Source organism: Dendropsophus ebraccatus, chromosome 2, assembly GCF_027789765.1.
Source record: "Dendropsophus ebraccatus isolate aDenEbr1 chromosome 2, aDenEbr1.pat, whole genome shotgun sequence".
Taxonomy (NCBI): domain Eukaryota; kingdom Metazoa; phylum Chordata; class Amphibia; order Anura; family Hylidae; genus Dendropsophus; species Dendropsophus ebraccatus.
In genome coordinates, this window is record NC_091455.1 from 3,600,862 (window position 1) to 3,619,824 (window position 18,963).

General features: G+C 51.0%; 1 protein-coding gene across 4 annotated transcripts in view; it reads left to right on the top strand.

Moving 5' to 3' along the window:
* Nucleotides 1-17,984, top strand: part of LOC138782919 (microtubule-actin cross-linking factor 1, isoforms 6/7-like) — a 156,703-nt gene extending 138,719 nt beyond the window's left edge. For all 4 annotated transcript variants that reach the window (XM_069956902.1, XM_069956903.1, XM_069956905.1 and 1 more), the window contains exons 35-40: nucleotides 11,395-11,549; nucleotides 11,638-11,712; nucleotides 13,183-13,300; nucleotides 14,168-14,349; nucleotides 15,908-16,028; nucleotides 16,124-17,984. In XM_069956902.1, the coding sequence (XP_069813003.1) occupies nucleotides 11,395-11,549; nucleotides 11,638-11,712; nucleotides 13,183-13,300; nucleotides 14,168-14,349; nucleotides 15,908-16,028; nucleotides 16,124-16,149 (677 nt within the window). In that variant the 3' untranslated portion in view covers nucleotides 16,150-17,984. The remainder of the gene's footprint in view (nucleotides 1-11,394; nucleotides 11,550-11,637; nucleotides 11,713-13,182; nucleotides 13,301-14,167; nucleotides 14,350-15,907; nucleotides 16,029-16,123) is intronic.
* Nucleotides 17,985-18,963: the final 979 nt, after the last annotated feature.

The window sequence follows — 18,963 nt, forward strand, 5'->3', positions numbered from 1 at the left end:
TAATACAGAACACATTACTGTACAGTCTCTGGATAATACAGAACACATTACTGTACAGTCTCTATATAATACAGAACACGTTACTGTACAGTCTCTATATAATACAGAACACATTACTGTACAGTCTCTATATAATACAGAACATGTTACTGTACAGTCTCTATATAATACAGAACACGTTACTGTACAGTCTCTATATAATACAGAACACATTACTGTACAGTCTCTGGATAATACAGAACACGTTACTGTACAGTCTCTATATAATACAGAACACGTTACTGTACAGTCTCTGGATAATACAGAACACGTTACTGTACAGTCTCTATATAATACAGAACACGTTACTGTACAGTCTCTGGATAATACAGAACACGTTACCGTACAGTCTCTATATAATACAGAACACGTTACTGTACAGTCTCTATATAATACAGAACACGTTACTGTACAGTCTCTATATAATACAGAACACGTTACTGTACAGTCTCTATATAATACAGAACACGTTACTGTACAGTCTCTATATAATCCAGAACATGTTACTGTACAGTCTCTGGATAATACAGAACACATTACTGTACAGTCTATATAATACAGAACACATTACTGTACAGTCTCTATATAATACAGAACACGTTACTGTACAGTCTCTATATAATACAGAACACGTTACTGTACAGTCTCTATATAATACAGAACACGTTACTGTACAGTCTCTATATAATACAGAACACGTTACTGCACAGTCTCTATATAATACAGAACACGTTACCGTACAGTCTCTATATAATACAGAACACGTTACCGTACAGTCTCTATATAATACAGAACACGTTACCGTACAGTCTCTGGATAATACAGAACACATTACTGTACAGTCTCTATATAATACAGAACACGTTACTGTACAGTCTCTATATAATACAGAACACGTTACTGCACAGTCTCTATATAATACAGAACACATTACTGTACAGTCTCTATATAATACAGAACACGTTACCGTACAGTCTCTATATAATACAGAACACGTTACCGTACAGTCTCTGGATAATACAGAACACGTTACTGTACAGTCTCTATATAATACAGAACACATTACTGTACAGTCTCTATATAATACAGAACACGTTACTGTACAGTCTCTGGATAATACAGAACACGTTACTGTACAGTCTCTATATAATACAGAACATGTTACTGTACAGTCTCTATATAATACAGAACACGTTACTGTACAGTCTCTGGATAATACAGAACACATTACTGTACAGTCTCTATATAATACAGAACACGTTACCGTACAGTCTCTATATAATACAGAACACATTACTGTACAGTCTCTATATAATACAGAACACGTTACTGTACAGTCTCTATATAATACAGAACACGTTACTGTACAGTCTCTATATAATACAGAACACGTTACTGTACAGTCTCTATATAATACAGAACATGTTACTGTACAGTCTCTATATAATACAGAACACGTTACCGTACAGTCTCTATATAATACAGAACACATTACTGTACAGTCTCTATATAATACAGAACACGTTACCGTACAGTCTCTATATAATACAGAACACGTTACTGTACAGTCTCTATATAATACAGAACACGTTACTGTACAGTCTCTGTATAATACAGAACACGTTACTGTACAGTCTCTATATAATACAGAACATGTTACTGTACAGTCTCTATATAATACAGAACACGTTACTGTACAGTCTCTATATAATACAGAACACGTTACTGTACAGTCTCTATATAATCCAGAACATGTTACTGTACAGTCTCTGGATAATACAGAACACATTACTGTACAGTCTCTGGATAATACAGAACACGTTACTGTACAGTCTCTATATAATACAGAACACATTACTGTACAGTCTCTATATAATACAGAACATGTTACTGTACAGTCTCTATATAATACAGAACACATTACTGTACAGTCTCTGGATAATACAGAACACGTTACTGTACAGTCTCTATATAATACAGAACACATTACTGTACAGTCTCTATATAATACAGAACATGTTACTGTACAGTCTCTGGATAATACAGAACACATTACTGTACAGTCTCTATATAATACAGAACACGTTACTGTACAGTCTCTATATATTACAGAACACATTACTGTACAGTCTCTATATAATACAGAACACGTTACTGTACAGTCTCTATATAATACAGAACATGTTACTGTACAGTCTCTATATATTACAGAACACGTTACTGTACAGTCTCTATATAATACAGAACACGTTACTGTACAGTCTCTATATAATACAGAACACATTACTGTACAGTCTCTATATAATACAGAACACGTTACTGTACAGTCTCTATATAATACAGAACACATTACTGTACAGTCTCTATATAATACAGAACACATTACTGTACAGTCTCTATATAATACAGAACACGTTACTGTACAGTCTCTATATAATACAGAACACATTACTGTACAGTCTCTATATAATACAGAACACATTACTGTACAGTCTCTGGATAATACAGAACACATTACTGTACAGTCTCTATATAATACAGAACATGTTACTGTACAGTCTCTGGATATTACAGAACACATTACTGTACAGTCTCTATATAATACAGAACACGTTACCGTACAGTCTATATATAATACAGAACACGTTACTGTACAGTCTCTATATAATACAGAACACGTTACTGTACAGTCTCTGGATAATACAGAACACGTTACTGTACAGTCTCTATATAATACAGAACACGTTACTGTACAGTCTCTATATAATACAGAACACGTTACTGTACAGTCTCTATATAATACAGAACACGTTACTGTACAGTCTCTATATATTACAGAACACGTTACTGTACAGTCTCTATATAATACAGAACACGTTACTGTACAGTCTCTATATAATACAGAACACGTTACTGTACAGTCTCTGGATAATACAGAACATGTTACTGTACAGTCTCTATATAATACAGAACACGTTACTGTACAGTCTCTATATAATACAGAACACGTTACTGTACAGTCTCTATATAATACAGAACACGTTACTGTACAGTCTCTATATAATACAGAACACGTTACTGTACAGTCTCTATATAATACAGAACACATTACTGTACAGTCTCTATATAATACAGAACACATTACTGTACAGTCTCTATATAATACAGAACACGTTACTGTACAGTCTCTATATAATACAGAACACGTTACTGTACAGTCTCTATATATTACAGAACACATTACTGTACAGTCTCTATATATTACAGAACACGTTACTGTACAGTCTCTATATAATACAGAACACATTACTGTACAGTCTCTGGATAATACAGAACACGTTACTGTACAGTCTATATATAATACAGAACACGTTACTGTACAGTCTCTATATAATACAGAACATGTTACTGTACAGTCTCTATATAATACAGAACACATTACCGTACAGTCTCTATATAATACAGAACACATTACTGTACAGTCTCTATATAATACAGAACACGTTACTGTACAGTCTCTATATAATACAGAACACGTTACTGTACAGTCTCTGTATAATACAGAACACGTTACTGTACAGTCTCTGGATAATACAGAACACATTACTGTACAGTCTCTATATAATACAGAACACATTACTGTACAGTCTCTATATAATACAGAACACATTACTGTACAGTCTCTATATAATACAGAACACGTTACTGTACAGTCTCTGGATAATACTGAACACTTTGGCAGCAAATAGATGAATCGTTGTACAGACTTCAGTGCTCAACTTGATTTGTGCTGCGGAGATGCTTGAAACAGAGTAGAGTAGAGATTGTTGTAGTGGTGTTTGGAGAGTACAAAGTAGAGTGGAGCAGCACAGAGGAGAGGAGTTTGTCAAGGGAGTCCCAACCCAATTCAGTACTGTGCTATGCGGGAACTTAGGAGAGATATTTGAGAGGGAGAGAGATACTTGTACCCATGTATAGACTATAGTCTTTTTTTTATAAATTCTTTATTTAAATCAAACAGAACCACATTTTCTGCAGGTACAGACAGCGAACAGGAACCCTCCTCCCTCCAGGCACCCCGCGACATCACATAATGCAAACAAAGAGATATATCGCGCCAGGGAAGGTACAAAAGTAGAGAATACAAAAATGGAAAGGAGAGGGAAGACCCCTAAAAGGAGGTCATGCAGTAGGAGACAATCAAACCCATGCGAGTTATAAAACAGGCGCCAAGAGGGCGAAGGCCCCGACCATCCTCGCCGCTTTTCCACTTAAAAGGTGTAGGTATACTAAAATTAGAGATACTGCAGAAAAAAAGAAAGAAAAGAGGGAGACCACTCGGGTTCCCACTTAAACAAAGTAATATAGAGGGGCAAAGGAGAGGGGTAGAAGGGGGACAAACAGGCAGGGGCAGTGACACGAGAGGGAGGTGAGAAAAGGGGAGGAAGGGAGCGGGAGAGAGAGGGGGGGGGGAGGGGGAAGGGAGGGTAGAAAGGAGAGGGAGGAGAAGGGGTGGGGCGGGGGGTGTAAAAGCCAGGGCCACCGCCAGTCACCAGTCCAGACCATCTCGGAATTCACTCAGGAGGGCATATCAGTCTCCGTCTCCTGCGACAGCAAAGAGGCGTAGTCAGCCGTGCCCTGAAATTCCAGCCAACTGAACCACGTCTTGGTGAAGCGAGAGTTAGTGTTGTGCAAAGAGGAGGTGAGGTCCTCCATTCTCATGAGTTCATTAACCTTTCTCACCCAAAGCGAGATCGGTGGAGGAACAGTGCGTTTCCAGTACAGAGGAACACAGGCCCTGGCCGCAATGACCAGGAAGCGCAGTAAGGAGCGTTTATACTTCTTGATGGACATCTCACAGTGATGGAGGAGAAACAGTGCGGGGGTAAGACCTGTGGAGAGACCCGTCACCTGGCGGGTAATCCCCTGTACACCATCCCAGAAAGATTTCAGCAGAGGGCACGACCAGAAAATATGCAGGAAGGTACCCTGATCCCCGCCACAACGCCAGCACATCGGGTCAGTCTCAGGCCAGATCGCATGCAACTTCACTGGTACCTGGTACCAGCGGGACACGATTTTATACCCTGCCTCCTGGAGGCGAGAGCTTACCGAGGTCTTGTGGGCAAGAAGGAGGATGTTAGTCCGTTGCTGCGTAGTCAGGTCTAGCTGTAGATCCTCCTCCCACTTTATGAGGAAAGTCGGTGGGTCTTGGTCAGGGGGAGTCATCAAGTCAGCATAGATTAGGGACAGAGAATGACTGATAGCTTCGGGGCCATCGCAGAGAGATTCAAAGTAGGTTTTGGAGGAAGTAAATTGGGCGGCTGAGGGTAGGGAGAGGAGATAATGCCGTAGTTGGGAGCATCTCCATACCCCTAACGGGGGGAGGTCCGGGACCATCCCGAGTGCTTCCGCAGACAGCCAGGAGGAGCCTGTCACAAAGTGCAGGACCCTGAAAAATTTATGAGAAATCCATCTCCGGAACACTGGGTCAGTGAAACCTGGTGTAAAGTCCGGGTGGCCGAGTATCGGCGTCATGAGGGAGCACTGGGGCAATAGCCGCTCTCGCACCGATGGATGGTCACAGACCCGAAGAGTCGGGCCGATCAAGGGATGTGAGCGGAGTGCTCGCGTCTGTGAGTTCGGGAGCCAAGGAATGCAGCACAGAGGGATGCTGGAGGCGGCTTGTTCGACAGCCACCCATTGCTTCGTGGAGGCATGTCGTGTCCAATCAATCACCCTAGAGAGCTGGGAGGCCAAATAATAAGTATGCAGGTCAGGTAGGGCGACCCCCCCCCGAATCTTGGGTCTGCACAATAGTGTCCGTTTCAAACGCGGGGGTTTGGCTCCCCAGATGAACCTAATCTGGATGGAGGCGATAGCCTTGAAAAAGGACATAGGGACCCTGACCGGCAAGCACTGGAAGACAGACAGTAGCTTAAATGTCCCCTTACTCCAAGACGCACAACAAGACTGGATTGTAGCTAAGATGGGTGGAAGGTTGAGGGAAAACAGATCTGTGAGGGAAGATGACAGGAAAATGCCAAGATACTTTATCGATTTGGGGGCCCAGCGGAACCGGAAGGAGGCCCGGAGGGAAGACACCACACCAGGCGGGAGGGAAATGTTTAAGGCCACTGACTTCGAGAAATTAATCCTGAAGTTGGACAGAGAAGAATATGTTTCCAGTTCCCTCATAAGGACCGGAAGCGTCACGAGAGGAGTGGAAATAAAGAATAAAAGGTCGTCCGCATATGCACCGACCTTGTGCGTGGTGTCTCCCACCCGGACCCCACCCAGATCCCCACTGGCGCGCACCACCCGCAGGAAAGGCTCCAAGGTAAGTATGAATATTAGGGGGGACAGGGGACACCCCTGTCTGGTCCCGTTGTGGATCGTGAAGCTCTCGGAGAGGATACCGTTCACCCAGACCCTGGCAGAAGGATTCGTGTACAGAGCCAACACCCAAGACAAGAACTGCGGACCTAGCCCCAGCGCACGGAGTGTCTCTTCCATAAACGTCCAGTTGACCCGATCAAACGCTTTCTCCGCATCGGTCGAAAGCAAAATCAGCGGGATATTTGATGACTGAGCGCTGTGAATCAGGTCAACTGCCCGCATGGTGCTGTCTCGGGCCTCCCGACCCGGCATGAAGCCCGTTTTGTCCAGGTGAACGACCCCGTCCAAGTGAGGCGCCAACCTCGTAGCTAGAATTTTGGCGAAGAGCTTCAGATCCACATTGAGGAGCGAAATGGGACGGTAGTTAGCACAGAGACTGTGATCTTTACCCTCCTTCGGGATCACCGTGATCGTGGCTCTGGTGAGGTCCGGAGGAGGGGCAACACCCGTCGTAAGTGAGTTAAAGGCAGTGAGAAAGGGGAGCGCCAGTGTGGATTCCAGCATTTTATAGTAGTGCAGTGTGAAGCCGTCCGGCCCTGGTGCTTTGCCTGTCTGTGATCCTTTGATGGCCAATTTAAGTTCCACATCTGAGATGGGGGTTTCCAGAGAGTCCAGCGTCTCGTCGTCGAGGCGGGGGAGGCCTGACTCAGATGTACGCTTGGATACGGGACCTGAAAGAGGGACTATGGGAGAGTGGGTTTGTTGCGTCTGAAGTGTAGAGAGTGGCATAGAAGTCTCGGAATGTCTTCGCAATGCCCGCTGGGAGATGCTCCTTCGTCTGTGCGGGGGTGGTGATATGAGGGACATATGTCCGGGATCGTTGGGAGCGGAGCGCTCGAGCTAGGGTTCGCCCACATTTATTCCCGTATTCGTAGAAATGTCTCCTACATTTGGTGAGCTGAGCCTTCGCCTTATCCAGGAGATGTGTGCGGAGAGTTTCCCTGGCCTGTACCAGCTGGCTTTTAGTATCGGCAGATGGGGAGGTCTTATGCGTTCTCTCCAGCTCTCGCAGGTGAGTCAGAAGACGCAGAGTTTTAGCAGCCTTCTCTCTTTTTAGTCTAGCGCCGTGTTTCACCAGCACCCCTCTGGCCACGCACTTATGCGCCTCCCAAACCGTCATGGGGGAAGTATCGTCAGGGGAGTTAAGACTAAAGTATTCCGTCAATGTCCGTGTAAGGTCTGCAGCTACTACGGTATCATGTAACAGCGAAGAGTTAAGTATCCATTGCCATTGTGTCGGGTACGGTGTAGAGAGGGAGATATGCAGGGTGATCATGGCATGGTCGGAGAAGGTTATGGTGTCAATGGACACGTCCTCTAAGAGGGGCAGGTCCCTATGTCTAATGAAGAAGTAATCCAATCTGGAGTACATATCATGAACAGGGGAGAAGAAAGAGTAGTCCCTATCGCGGGGATGACAGAGCCTCCACGTGTCAATCAACTGGTGGTCGTGGAGTGTGGTGTCCACCCGTCGCAATGTGGCACGGTTCACGTGGGAGAAGCCCTTGGACGTGTCTAGGGTGGGGTCTAGGGCAATGTTAATGTCTCCTCCGACCACCAACAGTCCCTCGGCAAAGTCATCTATCGTGTCCAGGTATCGGGCCAAAGCCTGAGACTGACCCGAGTTCGGGAGATAAAGTGAGGCGAAGGTAAATACCTGCGTAGCAACGCGTCCTTTTACTAGGAGGAATCTGCCCTCCTCATCACTGCGAGAGTCCATCGGTTCCCACGGTAGTGATCTGGCTATAAGAATGCTCGTGCCCCTGGCCCTCTGTACCGGAGAGAAACTGTGATAGGCAAAAGGAAACCAGGAGTTAGACAAAGAAAATTTGTGAGAGGCCATCAGATGAGTTTCTTGTATAAATGCGACTTGCAGCCCCTGTTTTTTAAACAAGTTCAGCATGATGGAACGTTTGCCGCAGTCATGGAGCCCTTTTACATTGAGTGATCCGACCTTAAGGGACGTCTGCTGGCGTGTGGCCATAGCTGCGGGAAAATGAAGAAGAGGGTGGGGGGGGGGGAAGGGGGGGAAAGAGAGGAAGGGAGAGGGTGTGGGACCGGGGGGGGGGGGGGGGGGGGGGGGGGGGAGGGGAGGGAAGAGATGAAAAAAGGTAAGGGGGGAAGACGGGAGGAAGAGGGACGAGGGTGAAAGGAGAAGAGGGTAGTAGACCGCACCAGAGAAGGCGCACAAAGAGAGGAAGAAGCACACAGATGCTAAATGGAGATGATCACTCCAAAGGGGTGGAGAGGACAGAAAGGAAGAGGAGGAATGGGGACGTAGAAAACCAGGGGTGGGGGGCCCCGGGCTGGCGGCACACCAAACATAAAACACTGAGAGACCCGCCCGTCCGCCCGAAAAAGAGGACGAGACGAGCAGGGCTCCCAGGGCAACAACTTTAAACATTCTGTTCCAACAGTTAAAACATATGGGAAGTAAAGAAGCAATCCCCAACTAGGAGTTCCCCGAGGATTAACTACTGGACACCATAATTGGAAGGGGCATCAGACAGGGTAGGGTATGTCCGCACAGGACAGAGTCAAGGGCTTCGAAACCATGTGACAGCCTGTGAGGCCTGTTAAGGCGGACAGCGATTCATCGGTGTCCGAAAACGGTGATCGCCCTCCCCCTCCGGCGTCCCCGTATCAGAACAAGAGGAGGGAACCATGGCTGAAGTCGTTAGAGTCATCAACCGTGGGGCCATGAAATCAGGGGCCAGCGGCAGGCAGCCTCCATCAGGCCTCCGTGGGAAGACTCAGTGACATGTCTCTCCCTGGAAATGGCGGGGGGGAATGTGCACTAATGGGTTCTGGGGACCTGGGGGTCCGTTGTCTCCGTCGACGTGATGCCGCAATCGGGTCCGGCAAGTCCACTGCTAGCCAGTCAGGGACCTCAACGGGGGGTGCTTCCAAGAATTCGAACAGCTGCGGTAGGTCATCTGGGCGTCGTAGGGTGAAGGTATCCGTTCCGCGCCGGACAATCACTTGCAGTGGGTGTCCCCAACGGTAGGTGGCCCCCGCATCCTTGATTGCGGACAGGGCTGGTTGCAATAAACGCCTCATGTACAGTGGGCGCGCTGATATGTCTGGGAAAAGGCGGATCGTGGACCCACCATATTGCACCGAGCCTGAATTTCTCACAGCTGCCATGATTGCTTCCTTGTCAGAGAAGTTGTGAAGTCGGCATAAAACATCCCTGGGGGCCGAGGTGTCACGTTGTTGGAAGCGAGCCACCCGGTGTATCCTGTCCACCTTATAAGTAGATTCCAGTGGTCGGCCTGTAGCCAAATTAAAAATCTCAGTCACCCTGTGTGGCAAGTCATCATGGGGTCGGAGCTCAGGGAGACCCTTTATACGGGCGTTGTTTCTCCGCCCGCGGTTCTCCTGGTCGTCCAGGAGGAGTGTGAGCCGTTGAGTATGGGCTCTGGCCTGCGACATCTGTATCTCGAGAGTGTCCAGCCTTGTGGCCAAGATGGCGGCCGTCTCCTCAGTGGCCGTTGTGCGGGCCGCTATTTCGCCCACGTCCGCCCTCACTGCTTCCAAAGCCTGTTGCTGGGTGGCTTCAATCCGGGCTACTACTGCATCCAAGTCCCGTTTAGTGGGGAGGGCCTGTATGAGCTCCCGCAGCAGCCGGAATTCAGAATGTGATGGCGTGCCTGATGTAGGTAAGTCAGTGAGGGGGTCTGTGGGGGGCCATTCGGGGAACTCCTCACCTGTTGCGCTGGAGTCCCCAGAGGAACCGGAGGCTACCGCCGCCATCATGCTGCCACGCGGCTCCTGTGCTGGACGCGGCTGTGTGTCTTAAGCGGCCTGAGGGTCTGGCCGCGTCGGCTGCAGGAAGCGGTCTATACGGGTCGTGCCGCACGCAGATCTCGTCACCGGCGGGTGCGGGGTGTCCGGACCTCGGTCTCTCTTGTGTGGCATGGGGGATGCAGGTCGGGAACAGGGTAGAAAACAGCAGACTGTGCGCCGTGTGGCCCGGAGCTCCTTCAGAGTGCGACCTCACCGCTCCATGGCTAAGCCACGCCCCGTATAGACTGTAGTCTGACCACCTTCTGCTGTACAGTATCGAGCTTCCGGTCCCAATAGGGTGATACAAGCCCCAGCCGTGGTTACATGGGTGAAGCTAAGTGTCCGTGCCTTCCCGGTTTACCTGCACTGTGAGATAGAATACGTAGACCTTCTGTTAGCCTTGTTCTATCCAGGCTAGTCCCTCTTGTGTAGTAGGATACTGCCCTGCACCTTTTAGACTAGTTCACGGCGTCGGCTAGGATTGATCCATGACCTTTATCCCTAATGTAGTGTCTAGCACTGCATAGTAGATATAGTGGATAGACTGGATAAACTAAATGTCTCTGGTTGCTTCTGCCTACACATGTAGACTGCACTCACTGACTAAACCACACACAAACTTGTCTCGGACAGGGGTCCTGGCAGAGCCAGGCCCTGGCTTGGCTACACCAGGGACGTCTGCCCTGTGTGTCCTTTCCCTGCGAGAATCTGAGTAGAACTGAAGCTACACTTCTTCCCACCAAGTAACTTCCTACAGGGATGTGTTATCTACCCTGTGAGTGGTAAAAAGGAATGTGTGCAAAGAAAAGAAGAGTGATAGGCTAGGAAGAAAGAGCATCCCCATTGACAATAAAAGCACATAATACATAGGAAACAGTAACCCTTTGTTGGCTTCAGCTGTGCAATCCATAAGAGCTTACAGATAAAACATTGACATCTTGTGGCGAAACTATAGAAAACCTTCATCACCACTTAACTGAGAGTAAAAGCTTTTGCGACAGGTGTAAGAAACACCTGTGGTGGGACACCACATTATTATCTCAGAGCACTCCCTTATTATCTCAGTGCTGACTTATTATCTCAGTGATGACTTATCATCTCGTCCCCCCGATCATGTCATAACGATGATGACATTCCCACATCACTAACACGTCCTTCTCCTCACAGGATTCCCCACAAACTCCCTGGAGATGACGGCTGTCGCTAATATCTTTGACATTAATGGGGATGGCTTCATTGACTACTATGAGTTTGTCAGTGCCCTGCACCCCAGCAGAGACCCCCTGAGGAGAAATGCAGATGCTGACCAAATCCAGGACGAGGTGAGAAGCTGACACCCCTCCCCCCCACCCCCAGGTGCCTCCCCGATCAGCATCCGGATCCCGTAACGCTGATCTCCTCCCTCTACAGGTCAATAGGCAGGTGGCTCAGTGTAACTGTGCAAAGCGATTCCAGGTGGAGCAGATCAGCGCCAACCGTTACCGGGTGAGTGACTGATCCTTACTAGGTGTGGTCGCCATTCATCCAAATCCCTCTCACCCCCCCCCCCCCATTCAGTGGCCGCTGCTGTGCAGGAGCCTCCTGGCATTGATCTCCATCATCCTCTCATCCTTCCTCCTCTCACCATCTGCTGTAGCTGATATTTATTCTGGTTTCTCTGCTTCTCCCCGTCACCCCCACAGACCTTTGTTCTTTTCCCCCGCGCTTCTGCCCCAGCGTTGACCCTAGGAAGGCGTTTCCGTACATGTCGCTCCAGGCGTGTCACCCCTCAGCCATGACACCCCATATCCCTCCCAGTGCCCAGCCCTGTATCTAGTGTGTCATGTATCCAATGTGGACTCCCCTGTATCTGTACTCCCCCCCCCCCGCTTTAGGGACTGCCCTCCATCCCCGCCCTGCTGTAGGGACTCCCCTGTTTCCCCCCCACTGTATCCCCCTCCCCCCTTTGTAGTGACTCACCTGTATCCCCCTCCCCCCGCTAAAGGGACTCCCCTGCATATGTACCCCCACTCTGTGTACTCCCTAATATATCTACCCTCGATGTAGGGACCCTGTATCCACCCTCCCACTGTAGGGACTCCCCTGTATGCCCCCCTCCCACTGTAGGGACTCCCCTGTATCCCCCCCTCCCACTGTAGGGACTCCCATGTATCCCCCCCTCCCGCTGTAGGGACTCCTCTGTATCCCCCCCTCCCGCTGTAGGGACTCCCCTGTATACCCCCCTCCCACTGTAGGGACTCCCCTGTATCCCCCCCTCCCGCTGTAGGGACTCCCTTGTATCCCCCCCCTCCCGCTGTAGGGACTCCCCTGTATCCCCCCTCCCGCTGTAGGGACTCCCCTGTATCCCCCCCTCCCGCTGTAGGGACTCCCCTGTATCCCCCCCTCCCGCTGTAGGGACTCCCCTGTATCCCCCCCCTCCCGCTGTAGGGACTCCCCTGTATACCCCCCTCCCACTGTAGGGACTCCCCTGTATCCCCCCCCTCCCGCTGTAGGGACTCCCCTGTACCCCCCCCTCCCGCTGTAGGGACTCCCCTGTATCCCCCCCTCCCGCTGTACGGACTCCCCTGTATCCCCCCCTCCCGCTGTAGGGACTCCCCTGTATCCCCCCCTCCCGCTGTACGGACTCCCCTGTACCCCCCCCCTCCCGCTGTAGGGACTCCCCTGTATCCCCCCCCCCCTCCCGCTGTACGGACTCCCCTGTATCCCCCCCTCCCGCTGTACGGACTCCCCTGTATCCCCCCCCCCTCCCTCTGTAGGGACTCCCCTGTATCCCCCCCTCCCGCTGTAGGGACTCCCCTGTATCCCCCCTCCCACTGTAGGGACTTCTCTATATCCCCCCCTACTTTCGGCTGTAGATATACCCCTGTATCCCCCCCTCCCCGCTGTAGGGACTCCCCTGTATCCCCCGCACCCCTCTCCTCGCTGTGTCAGATTGTCAGTTTGTCTCTCTCTCAGTTTGGGGAGTCTCAGCAGCTGCGCATGGTCCGGATCCTGCGGAGTACCCTCATGGTGCGAGTGGGAGGCGGCTGGATCGCTCTGGATGAATTCCTAGTGAAAAATGATCCATGTAGAGGTGCGTCATCCTTGGTCTGTCTGCTATGTTAAACACATGGGGGGCCCCCAACACCTGCCGCCCCCAGCCTAAATACCCCCAACCTCCGCCACCCCCACAGCCTCCTGCAGTAGCCTATAGGGGGATGAGTCTGCCGGCTCTGTACTGGGGCTGCCCTGTTATCAATGGTATTTGTGAGGAATCTGTGTTGTAGGGAAGGCCGAGGGTCGGGACCGGCATCATGGAGGGCTGAGGGTCGGGAGCGGCATCATGGAGGGCTGAGGATCGGGACCGGCATCAGGGAAGGCCGAGGGCCGAGAGCGGCATCAGGGAAGGCCGAGGGCCGGGAGCGGCATCATGGAGGGCTGAGGGTCGGGACCGGCATCAGGGAAGGCCGAGGGCCGGAAGCGGCATCAGGGAAGGCCGAGGGCCGGGAGCGGCATCAGGGAAGGTCGAGGGTCGGGAGCGGCATCAGGGAAGGCCAAGGGCCGGAAGCAGCATCAGGGAAGGGCTGGGAGCGGCATAAGGGAAGGCCGAGGGTGGGAGCGACGGCTGGGAAGGTCGAGGGCCGGGAGCGGCATCAGGGAGGGCCGAGGGTCGGGAGCGGCATCAGGGAAGGGCCGGGAGCGGCATCAGGGAAGGGCCGGGAGCGGCATAAGGGAAGGCCGAGGGTGGAAGCGACGGGAGCGAAGGGGTGAGGGCCTGGGGCAGGCAGGATCGGCGGGGAGGGGTGAAGGCCGGGACTGGCGGCGGGGAGGTGTGAAGGCCGGGAGTCGTAGGTTTCAGCTGGTCACAGATTTCCCACAATTCCTCTGGTGATGCCACCCCTCGAGGCTCTGGTGGTCACATATTCTCACCGTCTCTCATATTGTTGTTCTGTTGTTGCAGTAAAAGGCCGAACCAATGTGAAGATTAATGAGAAGTATCTGGGCTCCGATCCCTTCTCGGCATCCACCCTTGGCCGTGCAGGGAGCCAGGCCAAAACCAAAGGGATGTCCCCGAGCAACTCCAACTCCAGCCTGAGCCTGTACACCAGCGCCTCGGCCCCCAACAGCCCCCAAAGCCGGAAGGTAAGGAGGATCCATTCCATCAGCATCACATTCAATGATGTCACCCAGGGGGCGGGGCTGTGATCACAAAATTATAATTTATCAGTGATGTCACATGGGGGGAGGGGCTGTGATTACATGTCATTATATTATATCAGTGATGTCATCCAGGGAGTGGGGCTGTTATTACATCATTATATCAGTAATGTCACCCAGGGGGCGGGGCTGTGATCACATGTCATTATATCAGTAATGTCACCCTGGGGGTGGGGCTGTGATCATGTCATTATATTATAAGTGATGTCACCCAGGGGGCGGGGCTGTGATCACATCATTATATCATTAATGTCACCCAGGGGGCGAGGCTGTGATCACATCATTATATCATTAATGTCACCCAGGGGGCGGGGCTGTGATCACATGTCATTATATTATAAGTGATGTCACCCAGGGGATGGGGCTGTTATCACATCGTTATATCAGTGATGTCATCCAGGGGCGTGGCTGTGATCACATGTATTTATATTATAAGTGATGTCACCCAGGGGGCGGGGCTGTGATCACATGACATTATATTATCTGATGTCACTCAGGGGGCGGGGCTGTGATCACATTATTATATTATATCAGTAATGTCACCCAGGGGTCGGGGCTGTGATCACATGTCATATTATAAGTGATGTCACCCAGGGGGCGGGGCTGTGATCACATGTCATTATATTATAAGTGATGTCACTCGGGGTGGGGCTGCGATCACATGTCATTATATTATATCAGTAATGTCCCCCAGGAGTGGGGGCTGTGATCACATGTCATATTATAAATGATGTTACCCTGGGGGCAGGGCTGTGATCACAATATTATATCAGTGATGTCACTAAGGGGCGGGGCTGTGATCACATGTCATATTATAAATGTCACCCTGGGGGCAGGGCTGTGATCACAATATTATATCAGTGATGTCACTAAGGGGCGGGGCTGTGATCACATGTCATATTATAAATGATGTCACCCTGGGGGCAGGGCTGTGATCACAATATTATATCAGTGATGTCACTAAGGGGCGGGGCTGTGATCACATGTCATATTATGAGTGATATCACCCAGGGGGCGGGGCTGTGATCACAATATTATATCAGTGATGTCACTAAGGGGCGGGGCTGTGATCACGTCATATTATAAGTTATATCACCCAGGGGGCGGGGCTGTGATCACAATATTATATTATATCAGTGATGTCACTAAGGGGCGGGGCTGTGATCACATCATATTATAAGTGATATCACCCAGGGGGCGGGGCTGTGATCACAATATTGTATTATATCAGTGATGTCACCAAGGGGCGGGGCTGTGATCACGTCATATTATAAGTGATATTACCCAGGGGGCGGGGCTGTGATGACAATATTATATTTTATCAGTGATGTCACTAAGGGGTGGGGCTGTGATCACAATATTATATTATATCAGTTATGTCACCCAGGGGGCGGGGCTGTGATCATAATATTATATCAGTGATGTCACCCCTAGGACCTCCGGCTGGGGTCATGACCTCTGTCCTGTCCTTCTCCTCCATTAGACTGTCCTCCGCAGGACGCGCTCCGGCGATCGCTGTCACAGGTCCAGGTCATCGCTGATCACAGATGGAACAGACTTACACTTCTCGGCAGCAGAAGACGGCGCTAACTCCACCTCAACCGGTCGGTAGTGGCCGCCATGTAGATGTGCTTTCCGGTCCCAGTTGCGGCCATCCTGGTCCCCACCTCTCCTCATCTCGTTGTGTCTTGTGTTTCAGATAAGACGGACACCCCCCCCACCTGACCTCACGGCTCCGCCGTCCCCTGGGAGGCTCATCGGGTTACAGGAAATCTCCGGGCTGGTCCCTGACACGTAATATGCCGATCACCGGCCATTGGGGGCGACCATGGCGCGTGCCCAGGACGACGTGAATGCTGGGTCCTTGTGTGTGGAGATTGTGGCTGTGAGACGCCGCCATGTTCCCAGTGATAACTGTACGGCTGCTTACCCACAATGCCATGGGCTCCGGCCCCTCATCACCGCAGGAGGTTCTCCGGATCAGCAGACCTCTGCACGCAGTCCTGGTCACACAGCAGAGCTCTGACCCGGTGTACATTGTAACAACCCCCCAGCTGTGTGCAGGATCTGGAGACCCGGGGGAGGGGTATTTATCATTCCCTGCACAGTGTTACCCCCGCGCGGGGCAGGGAGGGATCAGCCCCCATTAGTCTGTATGTTATAAAGCTTTTCATTATCCAGAAGGCTGCGCCGGCCCTTTAAGGTCAGCGGTCTGAGGCACACATGATGACATCATAGATCGGGGTTCATCCAGTCACCCAGTGTGTAAGATAGGACTTGGGGGAGAAGTGAGGCAGCACAATGGCGGCAGCTCCTCCTCCTCATAGGCGCTCTCTATAGTCTGTGGTCCATAGTGACCAATCATAGGTCCCATGGTAACCAATCACCTCCCTTAGCAACCAATCACAGCTCCCCTAGCAACCAAGCACAGCTTTCATCTCTCACATTGCTCTGGTAAACTGAAAGCTGAACTGTGATTGGTTTTTATGATTGGTTACCATGGGAGATGTGATTGGTTGCTATGGGAGCTGTGACTGGTTGCTATGAGTGGTGTGACTAGTTGCCATGGGAGGTATGATTGGTCACTATGGGAGCTCTAGTTGCTATGGGAGTTGTGATTGGTTGCTATGGGCAGTGTAATTGGTCGCTATGGGAGCATCTTTTTGGCGTTCCTTCTTATATATTATTGGGGAGAGTCAGACAGAAAGGGGGTGCAGACAGATGGGGAGCTCAGAGATATCACAGCTGGGGGCAGTGCTGCCTCGGGCCCCCGATTAGATGGAAATCATGTGAGGAAGATGATGGTTCCAGTATGTAGATGAGAAGATGGTGGAGGATGAGGAAGGACAGAGATGGGGACAAAGCAGGGAGTGGCTGAACTGTGGGGGGCAGGGGGACCTACACACACGGCAGAGGTGTACGGAGCCGCCCAACACCTCCCCCTCAGTCACCAAGATATGGGGGAAGGAAACGGGAAGTGATAAGAAGAGGTGTATGTGCAGGAGCTAGGACCCTGGGGAGCAGGAGGCGTCCATTGGATCCTATGGGGCAGGTTAGGTGAAAAATGGCGCCTGCTCTGATAGTTGTATACAGAGGGGGGGACCCCATTGTGCTGCCTCCTCCCACATGAGACCCCCATGACGGGGGTCACCCCAGCCCCCACCCTGTCCTGATCCCTAAATGATGGTCAAGCTGCAGGAGGCTGGTGGAACCCAGGAACAATGGCTGGTCCCAAGAGCTGGCACTCCATGGCGGTGCTGGCTCCTGTACAGATATTTCTATATATTGTAACGTTGAGTGTTTCGGATCTGATCCTGTATATTAGTGATGTCATAGAGCGCAGGAAGTAGATTAATGTGGGGCAGGGATAAATAGTCATAGACTATGGGGGTGGGGTCACATCCCAAGGACATCGCTGTGATGGGAGGAGTCACATCCTGAGTACGGGGAGCATCAATGTGGTGGGAGGAGTCACATCCTGAGTACGGGGAGCATCAATGTGGTGGGAGGAGTCACATCCCGAGGATGGGGGGCATCTCTGTGGTGGGAGGGGTCACATCCCGAGGATGGGGGGCATCTCTGGTGGGAGGGGTCACATCCCGAGGATGGGGGGCATCTCTGTGGTGGGAGGGGTCACATCCCGAGGATGGGGGGCATCTCTGTGGTGGGAGGGGTCACATCCCGAGGATGGGGGGCATCTCTGTGGTGGGAGGGGTCACATCCCGAGGATGGGGGGCATCTCTGTGGTGGGAGGAGTCACATCCCGAGGATGGGGGGCATCTCTGTGGTGGGAGGAGTCACATCCCGAGGATGGGGGGCATCTCTGTGGTGGGAGAGGTCACATCCCGAGGATGGGGTGCATCTCTGTGGTGGGAGGAGTTACATCCTGAGGATTGGGGGCATCTCTGTGGTGGGAGGAGTCACATCCTGAGTACGGGGAGCATCAATGTGGTCGGAGGAGTCACATCCCGAGGATGGGGGGCATCTCTGTGGTGGGAGGAGTCACATCCCGAGGATGGGGGGCATCTCTGTGGTGGGAGAGGTCACATCCCAAGCACAGGGGGCATCTCTGTGGTGGGAGAGGTCACATCCCAAGCACAGGGGGCATCAATGTGGTGGGAGGAGTCACATCCTGAGGATGGGGGGCATCTCTGTGGTGGGAGAGGTCACATCCCGAGGATGGGGGGCATCTCTGTGGTGGGAGGAGTTACATCCTGAGGATTGGGGGCATCTCTGTGGTGGGAGGAGTCACATCCTGAGTACGGGGAGCATCTCTGTGGTGGGAGGAGTCACATCCTGAGTACGGGGAGCATCAATGTGGTGGGAGGAGTCACATCCCGAGGATGGGGGGCATCTCTGTGGTGGGAGAGGTCACATCCCAAGCACAGGGGGCATCAATGTGGTGGGAGGAGTCACATCCTGAGGATGGGGGGCATCTCTGTGGTGGGAGAGGTCACATCCCGAGGATGGGGGGCATCTCTCTGGTGAGAGCAGTGACATCCTGAGCACGGGAAGCATCGATGTGGTGGAAGGAGTCAC